Below are 24,138 nucleotides of genomic sequence, written 5' to 3' on the forward strand. Positions count from 1 at the left end.
TCTTCCCTGGACAGAATTAGTTTGGATTTTGCTCCGGGGCCATGTAAGGGGCAGAGAGCAGGAGGAAATCTGGGGCCTCCGGGGCTGGTGATGGACATCCCAGCCCCCTGAGCCTGCTGCTTCCCATTCCCGCGGGGCAGGACCACAGGGCAGGAGGTGGTGTGTGTGCTCACTGACTCCAGGACTCCTTCCCACACTTCCTTCGCGGGACACCCTCACCATGGTGTAGAGCTGCCCTCTCCCTTCTCTGTTACTAATATTTTTCTTTAAGCCAGCTTACTTTCTTAAGTATATTTTAAGAGAATACTTTATATCACCACTCTTAAGTGGAAAGCCAGGCTCACTGGCCCATATATAGAAAGAACCAGAAAAACAAAGTGAGAAGCAAACAATCGTATTACACTATAGCTGGCGGCAGCTCCTGTACCCTCTTTGTTAAAAAGGGAGATTAGCAAGTATGAGAGAGGTGTTCCAGGCACACCAGCACAGAAATGGAGTCTTCCTCTTTACCTAGTCAGAAAGCTTCAAAGAGAATTAAGAAAAGAGTAAATTTCTCACTGTGCGATTCAGACTTATTCAAAGCCATATTCACGAACCACCTAAATTCTCCCATGCCACCAGCAGTCCCATGTTCTACCTTCTGGGAAAAACTACCCTCAGACATCCCTGGACCTGAGGGGTCACCTCAAATCAGTCTTAAGGCGTATTTATTAAATACCTGTTGTGAACCAAACAGAAGACTAGGTGCTTTCACATGCATGATCTCACGTAGTCCTCACTATAACCTCGAGAGATAAATATTATTCCCATGTTACAGATAAGGTAACTGAGGCCTAGAGCTGTTAAACAAACATACAAAATCATATACAAGATCATGGTAAAATGGAGCTGTCTGGGCTTCCCTGGTGGCACAGTGGTTAAGAATCCGCCTGCCATTGCAGGGCACACGGGTTTGAGCCCTGGTCCAGGAAGATCCCACACGCCGTGGAGCAACTAAGCCCGTGCACCACAACTACTGAGCCTGCGCTCTAGAGCCCGCGAGCCACAACTACTGAGCCCACGTGCCACAACTACTGAAGCCCACGCGCCTGGAGCCCGTGCTCCGCAACAAGAGAAGCCACCGCAATGAGAAGCCCGCGCACCGCAGCGAAGAGTAGCCACTGCTCGCCGCAACTAGAGAAAGCCCGTGCACAGCAACAAAGACCCAACGCAGCCAAAAATTAATTAATTAATTAATTAAAATGGTTAAAAAAAAATGGAGCTGTCAGAATCTGACCCAGGTAAAGGGGTCAGATTGAACTTGGTAAAGGGGACTTATTTTGAAGTAGCCCCTCCCCCACCCCAGGGTCACGGGGGAAGCCTGCCGCCCCTCCAGCAGAGGTCCCCAGCAGGTAGTTGCTCTGGACGAGGAGCTGGCCATCAGTGCTTACTAGCTGCGTGGCCTCCCTCAACTCTCTCCCTTCTCTGAGCCTCGGCTTCACCATGTCTAAGGGGATAATCGTGGGACCTACCTCGAGGGAGGTCGTGAGGGTGAATGAATCATGTCTGTAAGTGCTTAGCCCAGAGTGAACACCCAATAAAAGATGGCTGTGAGGGTCCCGCCCAGACTCCTCTCCCTGTTCTTGCACAACTGCAGAAACTGCCCTCTCCCTCTCATGCCCTCGCCTGGCTCTCCCTGTCTGGCCCAGGTGACAGGTCCTTGCTCACCCTCATTCCAAGGCCTTTCCCAAGTCCGCTCAGGCCAATAGGCTCCCCTCTACTAGTTGCCAGACAAGTGTACCCGGCCTCGACCCCTCCTCTGGAACCTCTTAGTCTAGGGGGAGAATGGACATGAAACAGGTAAGTATATAATTACAGCTTGTCACAGCACTGTGAAGACCGGTATCAGCATGCCACGAGAGAGTAACAGAGGCGTCCCTAGGTTCAGGTTGGGTGAGGTTCGGGGAGGTGGGGCACACAGAGGCATAGAGGCAGGGAGGACGCTCTTAGCAGAGGAAGCAGCCCACCAGGCCTCAAGGCAGGACTGAGCCATGCCGCTTTCACCTTTAAGTCCTGGCTCAGCTCTTCTCTTCCAGAAGCCTCCCAGGATTGACCTCCAGCGCATACTCATTATCCTATATCTCTTTGGCACTTCCCGGACCCCCAACCAAGCAAGAACATGGGCATACAATAAAATCAATGAAAGCTTTTACTTTCTGAAAGAAGAATTCCCTTCTCGGAAGGGACTCCTCCAGTCCAGGTGCAAAGACGTCCAGCACAGAGTAGACCTTCAGGAAATGTGTGGTAGGAATGAACACTTCTGCTTCTTGAAATGCATGAAACAAAGGTCTGCGATTTACTAGGAAATACATCCAAAATGTATCGGTACGTGGCTAGATGGCTAGGTGTGTGATGAGTGGAAGCGCGATAAAGCAAGCGTAGTCATGTGCTAGGGGTGGAATCTGAGTGGCGGGTATGCAGGTAGCCACTATAAAATTCTTTCATCTTTGCAGTAAAATATTGCCAGGGGAGAGAAGCAACACATGTGATTAAAATGGTGGTATTCTGGGGACTTCCCTGGCGGTCCAGTGGTTAGGACTCAGCGCTTCCACTGCAGGGGGCACGGGTTCAATTCCTGGTCAGGGAACTAAGACCCCGCAAGCCACACAGAGCAGCCAAAAATAAAAAAAAAAAAAGTAAAAAATAAATTAAAAAACAAAACTTAAAAAAAAATGGTGGTATTCTACAGATAAGGAAAAACAAGGAGAACATAAAGCGCCAGGAGCGCCACCTTTACTGTGCACGTCAGGCCCCTCCCCTCCCTGCTGTGGCATTTAGTCCTTAGTGATGCACCGCTTTGTATTTGTTTTCATGTTCTGTTTATACACCTCATCTCCCCACGAAGCCTGTAAATTCCCCAAAGGGCAAGAACGCTGTCTCTTATTTCTGGTCCCACGGTTGATGGAATTTTGGAGCTGGAAGCCATGTTTGCAGTCCTCTCCTGCAGACACCCACCCCCCTTTATATGGGAGGAAATGGTGGCCCCTGGAGGGGAAGGATGCGGCCTACAGGCGCACGGTTCTGACTGGAATGTAGGTCTCTCAGCGCTCAGGCCCGTGCTTGGCAAGTGTTCTAGAGACGTTACAGGTGACCGTGCAAGGTCAGGTTCTGGCAATAGACAGGCCTGCTGCTTTCTCCTGGGTTGCCCCCGGCAAGTGCCCTGGCCCCTCTGAGCCTTAGTTTCCTCATCCATACAATGGGGATCATAAGGGAACTTCTGCCTTTGGGTTGTGGGAGGCTTAAATGGTTACAGAGTAGGAACAGCCCTTCACACAGTACCTGGAAGCTACGAAGTGCTCAGGATGTAGTGGTTGCTATCATTACTGGTCCGGGCTTTGAGCCGGGCCTTCTGTGTCACTATTCCTGTCCTTGTAAAGAGGCCTCCTGTCATCAGAGTGGCTTCCCCCCTGAGCCTTTGGCCCTCGTCCCCAAGAGAGGACCTCCCACATGTAAGTCTTTCCTCTCTCCTATTCTCTGAGTCTCCTCCTTACTGATACTAAACAGGAGAGAGGCCTCTTCGTTTTCAGAATGTCCTCGGTAGCTCTTAGGCTGTTTCTCCCTCCACTTATTGTGTGTCCTTAGTCACGTTTCTTAACTTGCGTGAGCCTCCATGGGATTTTCTATAACGTGGGGCAATAGCGGCACCTCTTACCTAACTGGGTGGTTGGGAGGATTCGGTGAGGTCATGCAGGTAAAGCGCAGGGAGCCTCGCATGCCCTGATTGCACAATACACACAAGTGACTATTGATATCCCTTTGGTGCCACACTCCCGAATGAGGATGCTACCCCCTTGGGCTTCACCAAGGTTCCTGCCACTTTTTCCCGGTGCTTCTGCCCCCGCTACTGGCCTGGAGGGGCTTCCCCTGCACGAATTTCCTCCCCGTGCTGAGCATGAATTTTGCACTAGTGAGGCGTGGCTCGTCCCTGCGATGGCCCTCTTCCATCGGATCAGCCTGAAATCTCCAGCTCAACCCATCCTGTGCATCGGACCCCCCAGCGTCTCCGGTGAAGAAGCAAGAGGAGAAAAGACAAGCCTCCCCTCCACGAATCCCTCCTGAGGGAGCACAGTGAACCAGGATGAGAGTACAGTGTGTTGTATTATCCACAAATCTCAGTACAGCCCCTTAAGGGACTCCAGAAATCTATCCTCCTACTTCCCCCCGGTTCCTTCGGGTCATTTCAGCTGATATGACAACAGGAATGTCAGTCTGTTCAACAAGGCCAGTTCGTCAGTTTAGAGAATGATGTTGGTGAGGCTCTGGAAGAGAGGAGAGAGGGGGTGGATGCAGGGCACACAGTCACAAGAACTCTACCCTCATGCACCCTAGAGAGATGGGAGGGAGACTGACTACTCTAGCTCCGGAATTGCTTATGTTCTGGGGAAGAACATACGGAAGGCGGCACCTAGATTCAGGAAGAATAGGGAGACGGTCCTCCCAGGCAGAGGTGCCAGGGGCCTCTGTAGGGACAGAGAAGCCTTGTGTGTTTTGCCTGAGAGGATCCCCTGCCACCTCCACAGCCCGGGAACAAACAAGGGTGTGCCTTTGGGTTCCTGGCAAGTCTTAGGGCTGTTACACACCCTCACCCTTTTGCCCCAGGCTCAGGCATCTGAATGTACTAAATGCAAAGAGAAGAGCTAGGACTTTCCTTTGGGCCCAGAGGGAGGACCAGCATCCCACAGGAACCTTTCTCCTGGGCTGGCGGGGCAGGTAGGTTGCTGTCAACCAGGGAGAGGACAGAGCTACAGGTTCCCGCCACCCAGCACGTTGCTACAAGGCAGCAGGGACAGAGCAGCGGAGGGATGCACAGAACAGGGAGGGAGTCTGAGGGGAGATGCCTCGGAGAGGGGACAGGCACACAGAGGGGAGGGTTTCAGCAGCCCCTCCCTTCCTGGCTCCGAGATGTACACAGGACTTTTGTGCCTCAGTGGGAACGGAAAGCGCCCGAAAGATGAAAGCAGGATGTGAAGGGCAAAGAGCAGTGAGGAAAGGAAAACCAGAGCTGGAAAATGGGTTGGATGGTGTCTGCAGAGGCTGAGTGTCTGTCCACAGTGCAATTGCCAGTGAACAGGCAACGGGAAGAGGATGTAAGAGCATGTCCCAAGTAGGAAGCAGAAACCACGTGGGCACTCACCTTCCACAGAACTGAAAGGTCAATGAAGGGCTTGTTGACCAAAGCCTGAAATTCAAGGACAAGAAGGTTAGTCCCCAGCATCTGTCGCACCAGCCCTCCTAGGAGAGCCTCCACGCCACCGCCCCCCACCCACCCTGTGCTCGCGAGACTTACTCCAGATGTTAAGGTTGTGGTTGCAGCCCCTCCGTTCTGGTGAGTGAATCTGCCTTGAGGACTGCCCTGTGGATGAAGCCCAGGCTGTCATTACACCCCCCCCCCCAGACCCTAAGGGTCTCCCAAGTTCCTTTTCCCCAGTGGCCAGCTTCCCCTAGGGCGACCGGGGCTGGGGCAGAAGGCATAGGCTAACCCCCTGCCCCTCACTGTCCAGAAAGGAAACCCATGTTGCTGTGGGAATTCTGTGAGAGATGGGAGGAGAAGCCAGGAAGAACGTCTGCCCCTACTGCTTAGTCTTCCCTCAATTCCCTTTTCTTTCAGTTAATGAGATGTTCTCAGTCACTGAGAAGGGGCCCAACTGGAAAGGGAACCCAGAGAAGCCACGCAAATACCAGGACCATAGTATAACCCCAGCCCTGACTTCAAAGCTCCCCCTTCTACACACACGCTAACCTGATCCCTAACTCGGGGATCCCTGTCCTTAATCCTCTCCCCACTCAGCAGTGTCTCCCCTGCTGCACTGCTGCTGCCGGCCTCAAATCCCCAAACAAACAGCCCTCTCTCGGTCCCTATTTGGTGAATCCTGGCATCTAACTCAGAGCCCCTCCTTCACCCTGCACACTTTCTACATAGTTTCTTCCTCCCCACCCCACGCCTCTCTGGTTCCGTGGCTGGTAGCCCCTGTAGCTATGGGCTTTGAGGCCTGGGCCAGTCCTCAAGACGGTGTCCCAAAGAGTCCTCGTGGAGACTGGGGAGTGGGGACCTGGGGCAGGCGGGAGTCAGCCTTCTCCTGTTCCTCCTTGGAGCCTGTTACGCTGTGCGTGCTTCTGCTTGCCTCTCCTGGGCTCCGGTATCTATTCCCCCTATGTAAGTGGGGATCAGACATCCTCCAGAAGGCCTCCTCTGGTGGGGCGGTGGGGAGGAAGAGAAGGAACTCCGACTTGTGATTCTCCAGAGCTGTGTGCTAGCCACATGACCTTGGCAAATCCCTTAAGCCTCGCTGAGCCTCTGTTTCCTTACCTGAGAATCAGGGAGTCCTCAGCCCGCCTACCTCACAGGCTTGTTATGAACATTAAACAGAACAGGGCTTTTCTCCCAAAGCTATTCCTCAAGCTCCAGCGGATGCTCTGGCTTTTCTCAACACTCATTCTCTTCGCACCGTGATAGACCTTGGCCTCAGTCACTGCTTCCTGTTCCCCAGGAGAGGCTTCACGTCCCTCCCTTTAGATCTCCTTAACTAGGAGGCAGCCCCTGAAGGTGGGGCTGGGTCCCATTCCCATTCTCTGATACAGGGCTTTGCAGATAAGATGGCTTAATCCTTCTGACCAGCTGACCACCAGCTCCTTTGTAAGGGAGAAGGAGGACACGGTTACAGAGCTGCCCAAGCTTCTTTCACCAAACGATAGGGACCTGGGCGCCCCAAATGTCCCAAGGGTTTAACCTCTCCCTCCCCAACACCCTTCTCCCCATTTCCCCACCCCTGTTCACCTACATTCAGCAGCTGGTTGGCTTCCTTGCCGGCTTGGTTGGTCCCATCATGAACCGTCTGATGCAATCCGTCCTCCTCCTTCCCGGCCTCACCAGCAGCGTGGGGGACACCTTGGCCAAGTTTCTCCACTTCCTTTCCAGCCTGCCCTGCAGCGTGGCTGACCCCCTGACCAAACTTTCCCACCTCCTTTCCAGCCTGATTAACTCCATGATGCCCCCCTTGGACTATTTTTTCTCCCTCTTTCCCAGCCTGCCCTGCAGCGTGGCTGACCCCCTGACCAAACTTTCCCACCTCCTCTCCATTATGATTACCTCCATGATGGACCCCCTGGACTATTTTTTCTCCCTCTTTCCCAGCATGGTGGACCCCCTGGCCCAACCTACTTGCCTCATTTCCTGCCTGGTTGACCCCATCGTGGACCCCCTGAATCACTTTGTTTGCCTCCTTCTCAACCTGTCCAGTAGCACTGTTGACCCCAGGGACAAACTTCTCTGCTCCCTTTCCTGCTTGTCCGGCGACACTGTTGATTCCATGGGTTACCTTGTCCAAGTTGTGGTTGAGCCCCTGGACGCCCTTGTCCAGCTCCTTACCGGCCTGGCTCCCCACACTGTTGAGTCCACTAAAATCTTTCTCCCTTCCAGCTTGAGGGATTCCATTATTGATGCCTTCCAGGGCCTTGCCCACCTCTCTCTCTGTATTGCTCAGCCCTTTGCTGATCCCTTCAGTGACCTTCTTAACGGGGTCAGCACCGGCCGCCCATCCAGGCGAAGGTCCCAGCAGCAGCAAGAGGAAGCAGGAGCTGAGCAAACTGGCAAGATGCATATTGTTGGGGAAGTGGGGAGGATGCAGAGAGGGGCCAGGGAGGCAAAGCTACTATTTATCCTCTGCTTCCTTTCCTCTGCTCCACCCCTCATGACTCAATTACCCTGTGAGGCACTGACTTGATCTCCAGTCAGTGAGGTAATTCCCAGGGAGATTTGGGGTTGAGCAATGAAGAGGAGGAGGAAGAGTAGGTGAGTCATAAATGGAGAAGACTCACATGGCATCTTTGCTCCTTGCCCAGCTCAGGTCCTCCACCCCGGAGCCCAGATGTCTGCCCTTCCAATCACTTCCCCTTTCTATTCCTCACCCACTGTCCAGGCCTCCTTTCTCCCAACTGCACCTTCAGGCACCCTCCATCCCTGGGACCCAGGCCTGGTTCTTCAGCATCTTCACTCCTCTCCGGGGACCTAAGGATCCAGTTTCCCCAGCAGCAAGATTTTGGAAGGGTGGGAGGCACAGTCAGGGGGTGGGGAGCAACCCCGGGGAGTTGAGGGAATCATCAGACCTTGTTCTTGTTGTTTGTTGTTCTTGTTGACCCCCAACGCCCACACTTCTTATGCTCCGGCCTCACGGGTCTTCTCCCTGGTCCTCAAACACACCAAGCTCATTCCTGCCTCATGGCCTTTGCACTTGCTGTTGTCTCTGCCTGGAATGCAGAAGTCAGATCTTCACAAGGTGGTTTCCTCCTCACTCTCTTCTTGGCTCAAATGTCACCTTCCCAAAAAGACCCTTCCCTGGCCGTCCCACAGCTATACTCTGTAATATCATCCTTTAGTTTTTATAGCTCCTACCACGATCTGAAATTATTTTATTGTCTGTCTCACCTATCAGATAGTAAACTTCCAGAGGGCCTTTTTCTGTATTGATCATTGTCACGTCCCCAGCTTCAAGAACATTGCCTGGGGTTCAGTAAACATTTGAACAAATGGATGGATTAGAAGATGCCAGGGGAAGAAAGTCCAGGCCTGAGCCTGAGTCTCAGAGGGTGCTGGAGGGAAGGTTGCCTGTAGCCCCAGAGCAGCACAAGGTCCCTTGTTGAGGGTTGCAGGTTTTGGAGCCAGGATCACATTCTTGTCCTACCTCCCAGCCCTTGGGCAAGGGCAGGGGGCTGACTGCCATGAGCAGGGGCAGGACGCAGTGTCTCCTGAAAAGCCAGTTGAGGCAGTCGTGGGGAGGGGCTGAAGACCCAGGGCAGCAGAAGACTGTCAGCCAGAAGCTGGGCTGAGGGCCAGGAGCTCATCCCTCCTGCCCTCCTCCCCCTGAGGCCTCCTAAGTCCCAGCTGAAGCCTCAAGTGTTGACATATTGGCAAGGGTTGGAGAGTGAAACAGCTGAGAGTGTGGCCTAGGTGTGGAGAGGGACATCAGAGGGAAGGGCAGGGGGTGGTTGGTAGGTCTGTCGTTGGTAGGTCTGTCGAGCTAGTTCAGAGGGAGCCTGAGACCAGAAGGATAGGGGCCAGTGGGTGGGTACAGTTGGGTGCAGGGGTAAAAGATATTTGGTTTGGGTGCCAAGAGGAGAGCCTGGGAGAGGGGGTGGTGGTGGGATCGCTGGTGGAAAGGCCAGGCACAAAGGAATGTGTAGGGTGTGAGCAAGTGGGGTCAGCAGAGTTATATGTGTGGGTGCCCAGGTGTGACGAGAAGCTGCACATGCTTTCAGACTTTGCTCAAACAAGGGTGACAAGGCCCACTCCCCTTGGAGGACCCAAGGTTCCATCCTAGATCCTGGACACTTGGCTCCACCCAGAACCACCTCCCAGACCCAGAGACCCAGAAGCTTCTGCCATCTCTAGGTTCTGTCTACAGAGGGTGACTAACTGTGCCACCTCTCCAAGCTTGAGCTCGCCAAATCTGTTCCCAGTTTCACGGTCCAGGGACAAAGTCAAATCTCTGGGCAACCTTAGGTGTGACTTTCCTGCCCTTGTCCAGCACCTGAATGAGGGAGTTTCCCATGCCAGGAGATTGCTGGGTAGGGAAGGGTGAGCTTCAGAATTCTAATCCGCCCCGAGATTGAGAGGTGGGATTTTTCCTTCGAAACGTACTCCATGTCTCTTTTCCACCTCTCTCTCTGCCCCACCCTACCATCTTCTGTCAGCCTCCGTCCCTCTCCTCAGTGCCTCATTCCCATTTGCCACTATTTGATTCAGGACTTTGGCATCTATCTCCGTACATGAGATTAGCCCGGAGTTGTCCTTTCTCTGCTGGTTTTAGTAACGTGGCTGTGCTGTTTCCTAGAGCGAATAGAGGAGGTTTCAGTAGCTGAGCTACCGCAGCGCCCACAAAGCACGCAATATGCGATGTGCTCATACACGGTGTGCTTGCCGCTCCACAGGGCCTCAGAGCGCGTGCCCTACCCACAGCCTCTCAGCACAGGAGCTGCTACTTGGCTTCCCAGCTCTGCTTCGGCTCTGCAGCAGGTCCTGCAGAACGGCAAATATTTCTTCCCCGTGCTTCAGCAAATCTTGCCCATAAAATCATCGGGATCTGAATCAGCCTTTGGGAAGATACATCTTAACTCTTGTTATTGGCCTACTCAGATTTGCCATTTCTTTTTGTACCAGTTTTGATCTCTCATATTTTCTAAGACAATTTTAATTGCATCTAGCTTTTCATATCTATTCTTGTAAAGCCGTACCAAATTGGTCCCTTTTCAGTCCGGGTTTTATTTGTGTACGCTTTTCCCCCATCTTGATTATACATGTTAAATTTGTCCCCCTTTGTTCTGTTTTTTTCGGTCTTGGTTCATTGAAATCTCCCCCGCTGTACACTCAATTCATTTTCAGTTCCACCTTTCCCGGGCCATCCAAGCAGGAGCGCTTCACCCTTACTCTGTGCCATGGCAGGTGCTTAGCAAACTCAGTTCTCATGGAGGTCTGGCGAAAGAAGAGGTTATGTCATTCTGCCCCTTCTTGCTTCCACACCTCTCTCCGGAATGATGACTCCTTCCTGGCCTAAATCCCACAGCCCCTAAATCTTGGTCACAGCTGTGTGCCAACTGGCCCTGCAGGGGAAGGTGCCTGCCTGTGTGTCACAGATACGCAAGCAAGCCCCCACCTCCCATGCTTTGGGGGATGGGAGCCGTCTGTCTATTTGTTCTTCCGCTAATGTTTACTGAAAGCCTGTTTTGTGTCAGGCACAGTTCTAGGAGCTGGAGGACCAGTGGTGAACAAAACAGAAAAGAGGGCCCAACAGGGAGACAATGAACAAGTAAGTCAGTAACTTGATCCTGGAAAACTACATGAAAAACCATAAGGAAGAGAACAGAGTGCTGTGAGAGGATAGGACTCGGGGGTTGCTCTAAGATTGGAGACCAGAAGAAACCTCAGGGGCTTCCCTGGTGGCGCAGTGGTTGAGAGTCCGCCTGCCGATGCAGGGCACACGGGTTTGTGCCCCAGTCCGGGAAGATCCCACATGCCGCAGAGCGGCTGGGCCCGTGAGCCATGGCCGCTGAGCCTGCGCGTCCGGAGCCTGTGCTCCGCAACGGGAGAGGCCACAACAGTGAGAGGCCCGCGTACCGAAAAAAAAAAAAAGAAGAAGAAACCTCAGGAGGTGACATTTATTCATTCATTCTGGTACTAGTTATTGAGGGAGTACCTTTCAAGTGCCAAACATTCTTCTAGTCAACAGGTATAAAAGTGAGGAAGGCATGGGCTTCCCTGGTGGTGCAGTGGTTAAGAATCTGCCTGCCAATGCAGGGTACATGGGTTTGAGCCCTGGTCCAGGAAGATCCCACGTGCCACGGAGCAACTGAGCCCGTGCACCACAACTACTGAAGCCCACGTGCTTAGAGCCTGTGCTCTGCAACAAGCCACCAGAATGAGTAGCCCCCGCTCGATGCAACTAGAGAAAGCCCATGCGCAGCAACGAAGACCCAATGCAGCCAAAAATAAATTAAAATGAATAAATTAAAATAATTAATTAAAAAACAAAAACTGATTTTCTAAAAAAAAATAGTGAGGGAGGCAGACAAGCACTCTCTAGTGGGCAAATACAATTGGCAAGCTAACGAATAAACTGGATGATTTTTAGAGAGACATATGCTGCGTGGAAAGTAAAGAGTGTAACCCTAGAGCAGTTATGCACATTGCAATATTTAACCCAGGATGGGAAGTCAGACAAGGCTTCCCGGACGACGGGCAGACGGAGGGAGTGGGGTTGATGGCAGATAGCGACTGAGAAAGGAGAGAACTCTAGATGTGGAGTTAGGAGGGCCTCTCAAAGGGCGGCACCTGAGGGAAACCAAGAGGCAGCCAAGGGAAGACCTGGGTAGGACTTCCAGGCACAAAGAAATAGCTAGGGTAATTCCAGAAGAGGGTCCAGACCGGCATGGAGCCGGTGTGCCCAAGGAGAAGAAAGAAGAAAGAAGACAGCAGAGCAAGGGCTTTGAAGACCAGTGTAAAATGTTGGATTCCATTCTAGACGCCAGGGGTGGGCTTGGAACGGTGGTACACGGCCACAGGTCTCAACTGGGAGGGGGCCTTCGCGCCGCCTCCTCTTGTGACGTCACTGGACTGTGACGTCACGGAAAGACGCTCCAGCTCCTCCAGCCCCCGAGCCCCCGTCTCGCAGTAACATCGCGACGGGTGCCGAGGCAGCTGGCTGGGCCATGAAACCTTAGGAGGCCATGTCGAAACGCGACGTCACCCTCACCAATGTCACCGTTGTCCAGCTCCCGCGACAGCCTTGCCCAGGTGAGGGAGGCGGCGGAGTGACTCCGGGGAGGGGAGGAAAGGGCGGTCGGGGAGCTCCTGTAGCCGGGTCTGAGTACCTGACGGCGGGCGGCGCACCAGTAGTGTCCACCGGGAGCCGGGCAGGAGATGCGGGGGGTGGCCTTGCCTGCCGGGGCTCTTCCATCCGGAGCCGCTGCCCCTGCTCCCTCCAGCCCCACCCTCCTCACCACCGGGTTTGCCGGCAAAGTGGTTTCTACGGCGATGGTGGAGGGGACGAAGACTCCCGCCCCCAGGTTGGGTTTTGCACCAATAGCGCGGTGGAAGGGTAGAAACAGGGGCCAGGAGGGAGGCCGGAGCCGGGTTTACGAGGGGACACCTCTAGGACAGCCGCTGGTTGTTGAAGTACCTGGGCGAGCGAGGTTTCACATAAAATTGACGCTGCTGCGAAAGAGCCGCTTGGGGATCGGTGGACTTTGTCCTCCCTGGATCGCACAAAGCGAGGACACTTGAGCCCGCCAGGTGCCGAGCACTTTACAGGTGTGCGCTCTGTGAAGCCTCACAACCACCTTTGAGTTCAGTGTTTAGTGTCCCCATTTTACAGAGCGGCCACCAGATGTAAGAGGACACAAAGCACGTTTCTGGGTCTCAGCACGGGAATAGTGGAGTTGGGACTCGGAGTCCCTGCTCGCCCTACCTCCCCCGGCCAGAGGTGCGCGCACACGCTCCACGCTCCAGCCAGACGAATCCAGGCCTTCCGGAGGGCCACCCCATTCGCTCCCGGCCTCCTGCCTGGCCTCGGGCGAGGCAGTCGGCGGCCTCAGCAATGCAGGGGTGGGCGCGGCCGACGCGGGGCGGGGTTTGGGCGGGGCTCCAGGGTCCTGGAGACCCTGCTAGACGCAGCAGCAGGCAGGTTAACAGCTGTGGGCCTTGAAAACTCTCCCTGCTTATCACTCGCTCAGTGATCTCGGGCCTCGGTTTCCCCACTGTAAAGTGGGTATATAGCACATACCTCACAGGACTCAGTGAACTGATGCATGTGGAGAGCTCAGCACCGCACCTAGCCCTTGGCGGCACCCGGGAAATGGGAGCGATGTTGTAATTGGTAGAGAGCACACCCGATCCAGTGTTTCACCTACCGGCTGATGCTTCATCACTGAAGCTCCTCCGGGCTCTTCCTTCCCAGCGCAGCAGCTCTCCTCCAGCCCATGTACCCCACCCTGGAGCAAAGGGAGAAGGGAAGGCTGGGGGAAGTTGTGAGAGAAGGACCACCTGGGTTTTCTTTTGAAAGGTCACTGAGTGGGCTCAGATCCCCACTCTTCACCCATATGGACAAATCTCCCCTTTTCATGAGAGCAGAAACAGAACCCCCAGGGATACAAACATTCTTAAGGTCACCAATAACCACCAGTAAACACTGACTAATACCTTTATGAACTTGTAGTGCTACTGGAAACACGCACAGCCCAGCCTCACGCCACAAGGCCTGTGGCAGCCTGGAGAGACCAGGGAGACAGGTCGGCTGACCCCCAGCTCCTAACCCCACCCCCTCCAAGATGCCTTTGATTCTGGTGCCAAGCGCAACTCCTACCTTCATCCTCCAGGCTCTCTCCAATCCCTTCCCTCTCCCTTTCCTCACGAATACACTTCATGTCAGACTTTCTCCCCTCTATTAAAATCAGCACCTCCTGGGCCTTGAGATCTCACTGAGTCCTTACAGTAGCCCCCAGGTGGAGGGTCAGATGTGACATCAAGAAACAGGCCAGAGTTTCATTAACTTGCTCAAAACAACTCAGCTGGCAGGTGGCTGAGCCAGAGCTGACATCAAGGCCTGACCCCCGGCTTTCTCTACCAGCTAGGCCCCTGACTGCTGTCTCCACGCTTCTCCTCCCTACCTGAAGCCCTCACCTGTAGCTCAGGTGGCATAGCTTCAAGCACAGGTGCTCCCAGTGCAGCATGGGTGTAGATCTGTGTGTCCGGAGAGGCAGAAGCTGACATGGGTTTCCATTTGTTTCATATGTTACAAGAGACCTGTGTTTCCTAAACTTCTCTGAGGGTAAGCATCACCTTGTTGGAAACAGGATCCTACCTAGAGTCAGATTTCCCTAGGAATCAGCCTCCCGGTGATTCTTACCAGAACAGTTTGGGGACCACTGGACTAGATCAATTATCAGGCAAGTTTGGGAAATGATCTTTGAAATATTAACGTACATGGAATGTTTCCTAGACTCTATCATAAGCACTACATGTATCACTCATTTAATCCTCACAGTGACCCTCTGAGAGAAGTACTATTATCATCTCCATTTTACAGAGGAGGAAACTGAGGCACAGAGACTATCACCCCCAAGCAATTGTTAAAAATATATACCCACTGAGTTAGAATCTCCAGGGAAGAGGCCCTGGCATGGATATTTTAAAACAAGCCCACCCCCTGCTCATTCTGTTGATCAGGTCGGTTTAGGAAACACTGGGCTATATGGTTGGCCACTCAGGGCCAGGAGCCAGCAGCAGGTTCTGGGTGGCAAAGATGGCTCATTCTGTCGCAGTGATGGTGCGGCTCACTGCCCCTCCCCCACTCCCAACAGTGACCAGAGCACCACCCCCTCCGGAGCCCCAGCCAATCAAAGAGCAAGTCCCACCACCTCCACCTCCTGCACCTAAGAAGGTTTCTGTGGTTCGGGAGCTGACTGTTGGCATCAATGGGTGAGTCGCCCCGGCCCTTGAGCCATTCCTGAAGCTTTAGGGCCCGGCCTCTCCTCAGTTACTAACTGGAGCATTTCTTCATGTCTCAGCAATGCTTTCATTCTGCCCATCCTGGAAAAACACAGGGATAAGGTAAACAGGGCTCCACCTTCAGAGAGCTCACATTCCGGTGGGAAGTACAGTAAGACTGAAGAGGGCAGTGTTAGGCCGGGGAACTCAGGGAAGGCCTCTGGGAGGTGACACTGGAGTAAGGCCTGATTGACAACTGTGCAGCAAGCAATGGCTGTGGGGCGTAGGTGGCAGCTCAGTGTAATAAGGACGGGCAGGATTTCAGCATGGCTGGTGTGGCACAAGCAAGGGAGAAGAGGGAGGGCAGCGGAAAGCTGGCAGGGGCCTGGTGGACCGTGGTAAGGAGTCTGGACCTGGCTTTACTGTTAGAGAGTGGTGGAGGTTTTCAGGTCAAGAGATATAATCTGACCCGAAGTTCTACAAGATCCACCCAGCTACAAGGTTGGGAATAGGGGTAGAGGACAGATGGTCAGAGGAAGCACAGAAAGCAGTGAACAGGCTGGTGAGGTCATCTGGGCAAGACACTGGCCCACACAGGGACGGCTGCCTTCTTCCCCACCCAGTCCCCTTGAGTGGGACTCTCCTCTGTCACCCCCTTCCCCCTCGTCCCCTCCTCTGCGTGCTGGTTGAGGATTCTGAGGCAACCCCCTCAGCTTTCGTTCCTGGACAGATTTGGACGCACTGGTCGCCTGGTGCGGCGTGCCTGCATGGAGAAGGGTGTTAAGGTGGTAGCAGTGAACGATCCGTTCATCGACCCAGAATACATGATGAGCAGCAGACAAAGGGCAGGACCGGGGAGAGTGGGACCAGGGTGGGGAAGGGGTTCAGGGGAGCTCTGTGGAAGGCGCTCAGCTGCCATGTGGAACCGTCACTGAAGTGGGGACTCCCTGGCAATGCTCGCTCCCCGTCCAGCCCAAGACTAGGAGCCATTCTGTCTCCTGCAGGTGTACATGTTTAAGTATGACTCCACCCACGGCCAATACAAGGGGAGCGTGGAATACAGGAATGGACGGCTGGCCGTCGGTAACAATGAGATCAGCGTCTTCCAGCGGTAAGGGCGGCTGTCTTATGCAAGCCTGCAATATACTAATGCAGGGGATGTAGAGGTGACTAGAAGGGGATTCCAGACTCTCACATGGGGTTCATAACCCCCCAAATTGTGTGTGCACACGCCTCTGGGTACTGGTTTGGAGAGGGGGCCCACTGTACTCAAAATACTTTTTTATTTAACGCACATGTGCGTGTTTTCTCTCAGGCATATCCGCTCAACCTGTCTAAAACTCAACTCTTGATTATCCTTCAACCCTCAAATCTATTCATCTCCCTGCCCAGGAAATGGCATCACCATCTAGCCAACTGCTCCCACTCAGTTCCTACATAGGAGCCACAGAGACCTTTTCAAAACATCAACTGGACCTGATTACGCCCCCACTTAAACCCTCCAGTGGCTTCCCATCACCCCACAAATAAAATCCCAGCTGCTGATGGGGCCTCCCACCAACTATATGCCCTGCTCCCCAGCCTTCCCTTGTCACCTCAGCGACACTGGCCACCAACCTCCCGGGACCCTGCACCAGCAGCTCTTCTTAAAACCCACTTCACATAGCTCTCACTGATACAAATACTCCTTCACTGAAAGATATGTTTAGAATCTGTAAGTCAAAAGCAATAACACTGGATGTTTAATAAGCTTCAAATACATTTTCAAAATACCAAAAAAAATAAAAATGGGAAACAGTAAACCTACTTTATCTTTCTAATGTAAATTATCAGCCACTGCCGGCCCTGTGGCTGCCTCCAATTTCCAATTTTACACACGCTTGCACACGCACACTCGTGAGCTCTCTCCAGCCCCAGGCAAGATCTGCAGCCTTCCCAGCACTCCTCCCAGCAGGTCCACTCTCAGCCCCACTGTTTATTTGTGGTCAGGTGGTCAGGGGTGGGTGGAGGTGGGGACTGGAGAGTCAGTGAGAATGGGAGAAGCTGCTTGACCCAAATTTGAAATCATGACAGCAAAAACAATTCCAAATTCCAGCAGAGCAGTCATTACTCAGACACACTGGGTCCTTTCCTTCCTCAGCCTGGGCGCCATCGTTGCTGCCACCTGGGGTATTTTCCCAGCGCTGCCCCGTCCCCACACAGCCGCCCCCTCACTGTGTGCCCCGCTCAGGTGCCACCTTCCCTGGCGACTGCAGCGCGTCTTCCCCCTTCCCCACTGCTCTCCATTGCGCCACTGCGGATATCCTCGGATATCCTCCAGGCCGTCAGCACGAGCTGCGTTGCTTGTGTGTGTACTTTGCCCCGCTCCACCCTTTCCACTTGGGTGACCCTGGGCAAGGCAATGAACTTCCCCAAGCCTGTTTCCTCAGCATATCCACCACAGCCACAGCAGGGAGCACGGCCAGAGGCGTGTGAGGAGCACCAGGAAGGGCTCACGCAGCCTCCTGGCAAGGAGGGCCCTGTCAGCCTGTGGCACCCCTGCTGCTCTGGCACCCGCAGGCGCAGGCCCTGGCCCGGGGCAGACTCAGTACTTCCTTGAAGAATGAACAGAATCCTCAAAAGAAGCCCCTGGGCAGGAGGGCAGGGCCCATGACAGCCTAGGGGAAGGGGCTGGGGTCTCCAGGGGCACCGAGTCTCTGCCCCATGCCCGCTCAACAACTGCTACAAAGGAATTTGTTGAAGTGCCCTTCCCCCAGCTTGGAAGGCAGGAAATGAGGGGGGCATCAGAGAAGAGCTACTTGGGTCAGATGATGCAGTGTGACCTGACATTTGACCAGGGAGCATGAAGAACCATGTGTGGTGGCCCAGGGAGAAGAGAGGAAGCTGCTCATTCATTCATCCCTAGGGCCAGCCTGCCTGTGCTCCCAGGCAGCTCTGCCCCTACTCTTTTCAGTTCTGTCCTGGCTCTTCTGAAGAATGCCAGTAATAACAGTACTTACCTCAGGTCATCAGGGTTAAAGGAGTTCAATACAGGTAAAGCACTCAGCACATAGGCACATGGCAGGTGTTCAGTAAACATGTGTAGAATGGCTAATAAAAAGAAACCACACACAAACATTGACTGAACCCCTCTGGAGGGAGCAGACCCAGCCTTGCTGCCATGGAGTGCTCTAGAAGATGAGACAGACACTAACAATCACAAAAGCAAATACTGCAGTTGTGATAAAAGCTGAGGGAAAAGATTCGTATAGAGTTTACCCACGTATTATTTGCTTGCTAAAGCCAAGTAGAAAACGGCAATAGTAGATGTTTAATATATTTCACACATGAATGTTTGATATCAAGTGGAAAATGTATGTTGATAAAACAAGAAACAGAAAATCTCCTTTACCTTTCCAATATAAACCACTAGCCGCTGCTAGCCCCAGGGCCGCCTCAAGGCTTCAGACCCCTGGGAGCTGCTCTCTGGATGTGCTGTGTGTTTTCAGGGACTTGCCTGGCCTCTGGCAGCAGGATCCCTGTTGCAGGAGCTGAGGAGTCAAGAGAAGAAGGGCTAGGAGGGCTGTGATGAAGCTGCCAGGGCTGAAGCCAGAAGCAGTAGGGCAGGCCTCACCCTCCTGGGGTCTACATCCTGGGCAGCATATGTAGTAAGGGCCTGACCTGGCTGGGAGTAGTCTAGGTGGTCCCCCAGGCGGGGCTTGCGGCCTGAGTTGGGGAGGTGGCGGCTTGTACCCAGGCATAGCAGGTACAGTCAAGAAAAGTGGCCCACTCGGGGGGTTAGCGATGAGAGGAAAGGCCAGCAGGGTCGGACCCATCTGGGGCAGCTAGGGGTGTGTGCGGTGAGGGGAACAGACGGCCAGGCAGGAAGGTGTCTGGTCAGCCTTTCAAATGGTGAAGGCCACGGACTATGAAGGCGAGAGACTGACTCACGGTGCTACCGCCCCTCCACAGCAAGCAGCCCAAAGAAATCCCCGGAAGTCTGTCGGGAGCCCCTTTGTGGTGGTGGAGGCCACAGGCGTGCACCTGTCCTTAGAGGAAACTACAGTAAGTCGGGACAGGTGCCCAGGGCCGCCCAGGGGGTGTGGCACTTGAAGCACCTCATGACACCTGTGAGCCTTCCCTAGGCCCACATTGAGGCAGGTGCCCTGCGTGTGGTCATCTGCGCGCCCTCTCCAGAGGCACCCATGTTTGTCATGGGGGTGAACGAAAAGGACTATAACCCCGGCTCCGTGAAAATTGTCAGGCAATGGGCAGCAACATTCTGAAGTGTGTGCCTGGAGGACAAGCCAGCCTGCGGTGGGGAGGAATCCGACTCACCCTCCCCACTCCCACTCCCACTCCCACTCGGCCCCTGGTGCTCTTTTCACATCAATGCACTTCTCCTCCCCAAAGTCTTAACAGCCATCTTGTTAATGTTACCCTAAAACCATCTGTTAGAACTGCACGACTTCTGGAGAACGTGCTTGGGGAGCTTCCCCCAGCTGCACCTCTGGTGCCTCGTTCGGTCTGACGGCATCCCCAATGCTCCCTCATCCCCAGCCTGACTTTTCACAAAACCAAGCCTGGGTGCAAACCCTGAAAGGAGGTAAGGGTGGAAGGGTGGCTCTGCGACTCACCTCACAGTGCCTTGCACACCCAGGCCATTTCAGCAATGCATCCTGCACCACCAACTGCCTGGCCCCCCTCGCCAAGGTCATCCATGAGTGATTTGGGATTGTGGGAGGGCTGATGGTGAGGTGCGGAGAGGGGCTGGGGCAGGAGGCACGGCTGGGAAACTGTACCTCTTCCTCCCATACTTGCTTAGCGTGTGGGGTTAACAGGGAGAGACTGGCTTGGGGACGAGAAGCCCACCAGTGGTGAAGCCTTTTAAACTCTGGACCCTGCCTGCATGTGCCCCTCCTGTGACGGTGGTGGAGGCCCTGCCAGCCTCCACCCCTGGGTCACCACCCTGGGCCTGGGAAAAAGCGGTGTGGGAGCTTGGGGGCAAAAAGGCCTCACCTCAGCCCTCTTCTTCCCCAAGACCACAGTCCATTCCTACACTGCCACCCAGAAGACAGTGGACGGGCCATCGGAGAAGGCCTGGCGAGACGGACGGGGTGCCCACCAGAACATCATCCCGGCCCCCACAGGGGCTGCCAAGGCTGTGGGCAAAGTCATCCAAGACCTCCAAGGGTATGAGGGCATGAAGCTGCAACAAGGGTGGGGGGTGCAACCCAGGAGGACTGGACTAGCCCCCAATCCTGGAGGTGTCTCCTGAGCAGAAAGCAGAGACAAGGGGGAAATGATGAAGTCCCTGGGTTCTGACTCCCGCCCCCGATGTGGGATTCTCCAGGAAGCTGACTGGAATGGCGTTCCGAGTGCCAACCCCAGTCGTGTCTGCTGTGGACCTGACCTGCCGCCTGGCCCAGCCTACCCCGTCCTCAGGCATCGAGGAGGCCATAAAAGCAGAAGCCAAGGGGCCCACGGCCGGCATCCTTGCCTACACTGAGGATGAGGTAGGGGCTGAGCAGAAGGGACCCTGGGAAGAGCCCTCTGGGAAGGGAACGTGATTTTCCACTTGCCAAGGAGCTTTTTGCAGCATAGCAAGATAGGAACTGCAGGGCTGGGAAGGTCAGCTCTCCCCTACCTCAGAGTCTTTGCACTTGCTGCCCCTTTGGTCTGGAAAGCTTTTCCCTCAGGTGGCCACATAGTCTGTCCTCACCTTCTCCAAGTCGCTACTTCAACCTCTCATCTCAGAGAGATGTTCTTTTTGTGGCCCTTTTCCTTACCTGAAGTGTCATTTCACAGTCACTGTGGGCCTTGCTAGCATGTACACTCCAAGACAGCAGAGACTTTGGGCCTCGTTTTTCACTTCCATAGCTCCAGCCATCTTCCCAGGGCCTGGCACATAGCAGGTGCTCGATATATGCTTAGCGAACAAGACAAGGGCTCCCATTTCTCAACACTTGCTCGGGGCCGGCCACAGCCAGATGCCTTCCCTGTGAGGAATGGGTATCACATCTCTTTGCTCCCAGTACTGCCAGTTCTGTCCGTCCACCTTGGTGCTGTCTCCCTGCTTTAGCTCCTGAAGGTCCACCCTCACACAGCTGCCAGGATCTCTTAAAGAAATCAGATCACATCACCCCCAGAGCTGAAAACCTTCCTGTGGCCTTCCACCATGCTAGGGCCAAACCCCCAGGGCCTTTGTGCTGCAGTTCTTTCCACCTGAGACCCTGCTGAGGGCTGGAGTTGACCAGATCCTCCTAATCGTCCAGAGCCAGACTCACTGCCTCCCCGCAGGGAGGGCCTCTCGCTGCCACATTCCACGTGCATTTTTCCCCGGAAGAGATGTCTGTTGGTGCAGCATCAGAGGCTGTTTTCAGTCTGTATCCTTTGGCCAGTCCCCTACCTGAATAGCCCCCATTTGTCTTCCTCATACCCTGTCCCCCGCAGCTGGACAGAGGGCGGCTCCATCAGATACTGTAGATGAATGGATGACAGTGTGCCCACGAGCCTGAGCTCCTGGAGGTCCCTGCTCTACGACCCACGCTTATCTTTGAAATACTGATGGCCGGGTCGTGTCCACGGACTTTGTTGGCGATACTCATTTGTCTATCTTTGATGCTAAGGGTGGCATCACGCTCAACGACAACTTCGTGAAGCTCATTTCCTGGTAAGGGGGAAGAAAGGGGTCAGAGAACGTGAAGGGAGGCTGGGGGTGGTCGGGAGGGATCCCCTGAATCCCCTCCATCCCTCCCTCCCCGGGTACGACAACGAATATGGCTACAGTCACCGAGTGGTGGACCTCCTCCGCTACATGTTCAGCCGAGACAAGTGAAGCAGGCTGGCCCGCCTCAGTTTCCCAGTGCTCCCGGCCGGTACCCGTCTCTCCCGTCCCCGCCCTCGACCCCCCGGGAGAAAGAGGGCGTCCCGCGCGAGGGGCCCGCGCCGCTGGGCCAACGGTGAAATAAAAACCCTGAGGGCTCACAGCTGCGCCCCGTGTCTCTGCGCCGGTCACAGCGGGGTCGGGTCCGGGATCCAGGCCCACCCCGCACGCGCTCGGTAGGCCCCGCGCCCTGACCCCGAGAGCGGCTCCCGCGGGGTCGGGATCGCGCAGGCACCGGCTCGGCCTCCCGCGTGTCGCCCGGGCACCGCGGCGGAGCCTGGTGACGTTAGCGCACCGCGCCGCGGACTCCGGCTCCCAGAAGGCCGCGCGCGCCGCGGCAGAGGCCGGTGGGCGCCAGGCCCGGGCTCGGGCGCCAGGCAGCCGAGGCAGAGAGGTGCGCTCCGGCGAGCCGGGCGGCAGGCGCCATGACGCTGTTCCACTTCGGGAACTGCTTCGCCCTGGCCTACTTCCCCTACTTCATCACCTACAAGTGCAGCGGCCTGTGAGTGCGGGGCAGCTGCGGGGCGGCCGCGGGGCAGGGGGGCGCAGGCCGGGCCGACCCCTCACCGCCCGCTCCCGCAGGTCCGAGTACAACGCCTTCTGGAAGTGCGTCCAGGCCGGGGTCACCTACCTCTTCGTGCAGCTGTGCAAGGTAAGGGCGCCGGCTGTGCCGCGCGAGGGCTTCGCCCCCTCCACCCCGCCCACCCCGCCCAGACCTCCCGGGGAGGAGCCGGGCTTGGATGGGCTGGAGCCCGAGGAGAGGTCCGCAAGCAACTTTTGTATAGCACTTTTAGTAACATTGAGAACATTCAATTGTATGACTAAGAAGGGTTTGGATACTGCTAAGAGCCTCTAACTAACCCCCAAGGTCCCACCGGCACTGCTACCACTGCCCTGGTGGGTAACCAGCCCCAGCACCTTCAGACCTGACCCTGATCCCTTGTGATCACCACAGAACCCAGACTTCCAAGCCCCTGCCCTCAACCTCCCCTGCTCCTGCCTTCTTGCCTCCATCTGGTGGTCCCTCTCCTCATGGGCCCCCAGAACCCCATGTACTGCCCTCCACATAACACACTAACTTCCCACCAAACCCACGTGGTTGGTCTCCCTCACCTTGAGGTGACCTCTCTGTTTTCTGGTCTCAGATGCTGTTCCTGGCCACTTTCTTTCCCACCTGGGAAGGCGGCATCTATGACTTCATTGGGGTGAGTGGGGCAAGGGAGGGGGAGGGATTGCAGGAGTGGGGCCCCCTGGCACCTGTGCTTACTCAAGCCTCAACCTGACCCACAGGAGTTCATGAAGGCCAGCGTGGATGTGGCAGACCTGATAGGCCTAAACCTTGTCATGTCCCGGAATGCCGGCAAGGGGGAATACAAGATCATGGTTGCTGCCCTGGGCTGGGCCACCGCCGAGCTCATTATGTCCCGGTGTGTGCAGCAGCCTGGAGCCCAGATTCCTGAGAAGGGACACCTGGGTTCCAGGGGGGTGCCGGAGGGTGGGGGCTCAGATTCTGGGTGCTGAGGGTGTCTGGGTACTGGAGAATCCTTCCCTTTGCCTTCTTCAGCTGCATCCCTCTCTGGGTTGGAGCTCGGGGCATTGAGTTTGACTGGAAGTACATCCAGATGAGCATTGACTCCAACATCAGTCTGGTACGCAGTCCTGCTTTCCCACACACGCGCCTTTTTGCTGGTGACTCTGCTCCTCCTGAGGCCTGGCCCTGACTTCCCGCTTCCCTCCAGGTCCATTACATCGTCGCATCTGCCCAGGTGTGGATGATAACACGCTACGACCTGTACCACACTTTCCGGCCAGCAGTCCTCCTGCTGATGTTCCTTAGCGTCTACAAGGCCTTCGTCATGGAGTGAGCTGGGTGGGGCTCGAGGATGGGCCCAAATGGGTTGGATTATCTCTTCTCCCTTCTTCATTGCGATGTTTCCCCACAGGACCTTCGTCCACCTGTGTTCCCTGGGCAGCTGGACGGCACTTCTGGCCCGAGCAGTGGTGACGGGGCTGCTGGCCCTCAGCACCCTGGCCCTGTATGTCGCTGTTGTCAACGTGCACTCCTAGGCTTGGTGGCCCAGACTTTCACGTACCTTTTCCCTGTCTCCAGGTTTCAGTGAAGTAAACAGTATTTGGAAAGTTGTTTCTGCCTCTGTCTCTCTGTCTGGAACTATCTACCAACAGTGTGCTCTCCTGGGTCCCAGAGGCCCTTGTTTTGGAGCAGGTAGACAAGCTGGGAGACAAGCCAGCACTCATCTGT

General features: G+C 55.0%; 3 protein-coding genes across 3 annotated transcripts; 2 read left to right on the top strand and 1 right to left on the bottom strand.

The window, feature by feature from the left end:
• Window positions 1-4,084: 4,084 nt before the first annotated feature.
• SBSN (suprabasin) lies at window positions 4,085-7,637 on the bottom strand (the record flags this gene model as incomplete). The annotated part of the gene is made up of 4 exons (XM_079906632.1): window positions 4,085-4,298; window positions 5,174-5,218; window positions 5,327-5,392; window positions 6,819-7,637. 4 exons carry the CDS (start codon window positions 7,635-7,637, stop codon window positions 4,275-4,277), a joined length of 954 nt encoding a protein of 317 aa, XP_079762758.1. The 3' UTR covers window positions 4,085-4,274.
• Window positions 7,638-12,138: 4,501 nt separating this feature from the next.
• On the top strand, window positions 12,139-21,961 carry GAPDHS (glyceraldehyde-3-phosphate dehydrogenase, spermatogenic). The gene is given in 13 exon segments (XM_079906633.1): window positions 12,139-12,322; window positions 14,887-15,004; window positions 15,744-15,840; window positions 16,018-16,124; window positions 18,965-18,984; window positions 18,987-19,057; window positions 19,138-19,256; window positions 19,663-19,717; window positions 19,721-19,744; window positions 20,034-20,185; window positions 20,346-20,508; window positions 21,568-21,665; window positions 21,722-21,961. Coding segments are annotated over 13 exon segments (1,200 nt in total). The 5' UTR covers window positions 12,139-12,255; the 3' UTR covers window positions 21,831-21,961.
• Window positions 21,962-21,986: 25 nt separating this feature from the next.
• TMEM147 (transmembrane protein 147) lies at window positions 21,987-24,138 on the top strand. Its single transcript, XM_079906278.1, has 7 exons — window positions 21,987-22,380; window positions 22,461-22,530; window positions 23,024-23,083; window positions 23,169-23,305; window positions 23,443-23,527; window positions 23,618-23,739; window positions 23,822-24,138. The coding sequence occupies exons 1-7, from the start codon at window positions 22,304-22,306 to the stop codon at window positions 23,943-23,945; spliced, it is 675 nt and encodes a 224-aa protein (XP_079762404.1). The 5' UTR covers window positions 21,987-22,303; the 3' UTR covers window positions 23,946-24,138.

This window comes from Stenella coeruleoalba, assembly GCF_951394435.1.
Source record: "Stenella coeruleoalba genome assembly, chromosome: 20".
In the NCBI taxonomy this organism is placed as follows: domain Eukaryota; kingdom Metazoa; phylum Chordata; class Mammalia; order Artiodactyla; family Delphinidae; genus Stenella; species Stenella coeruleoalba.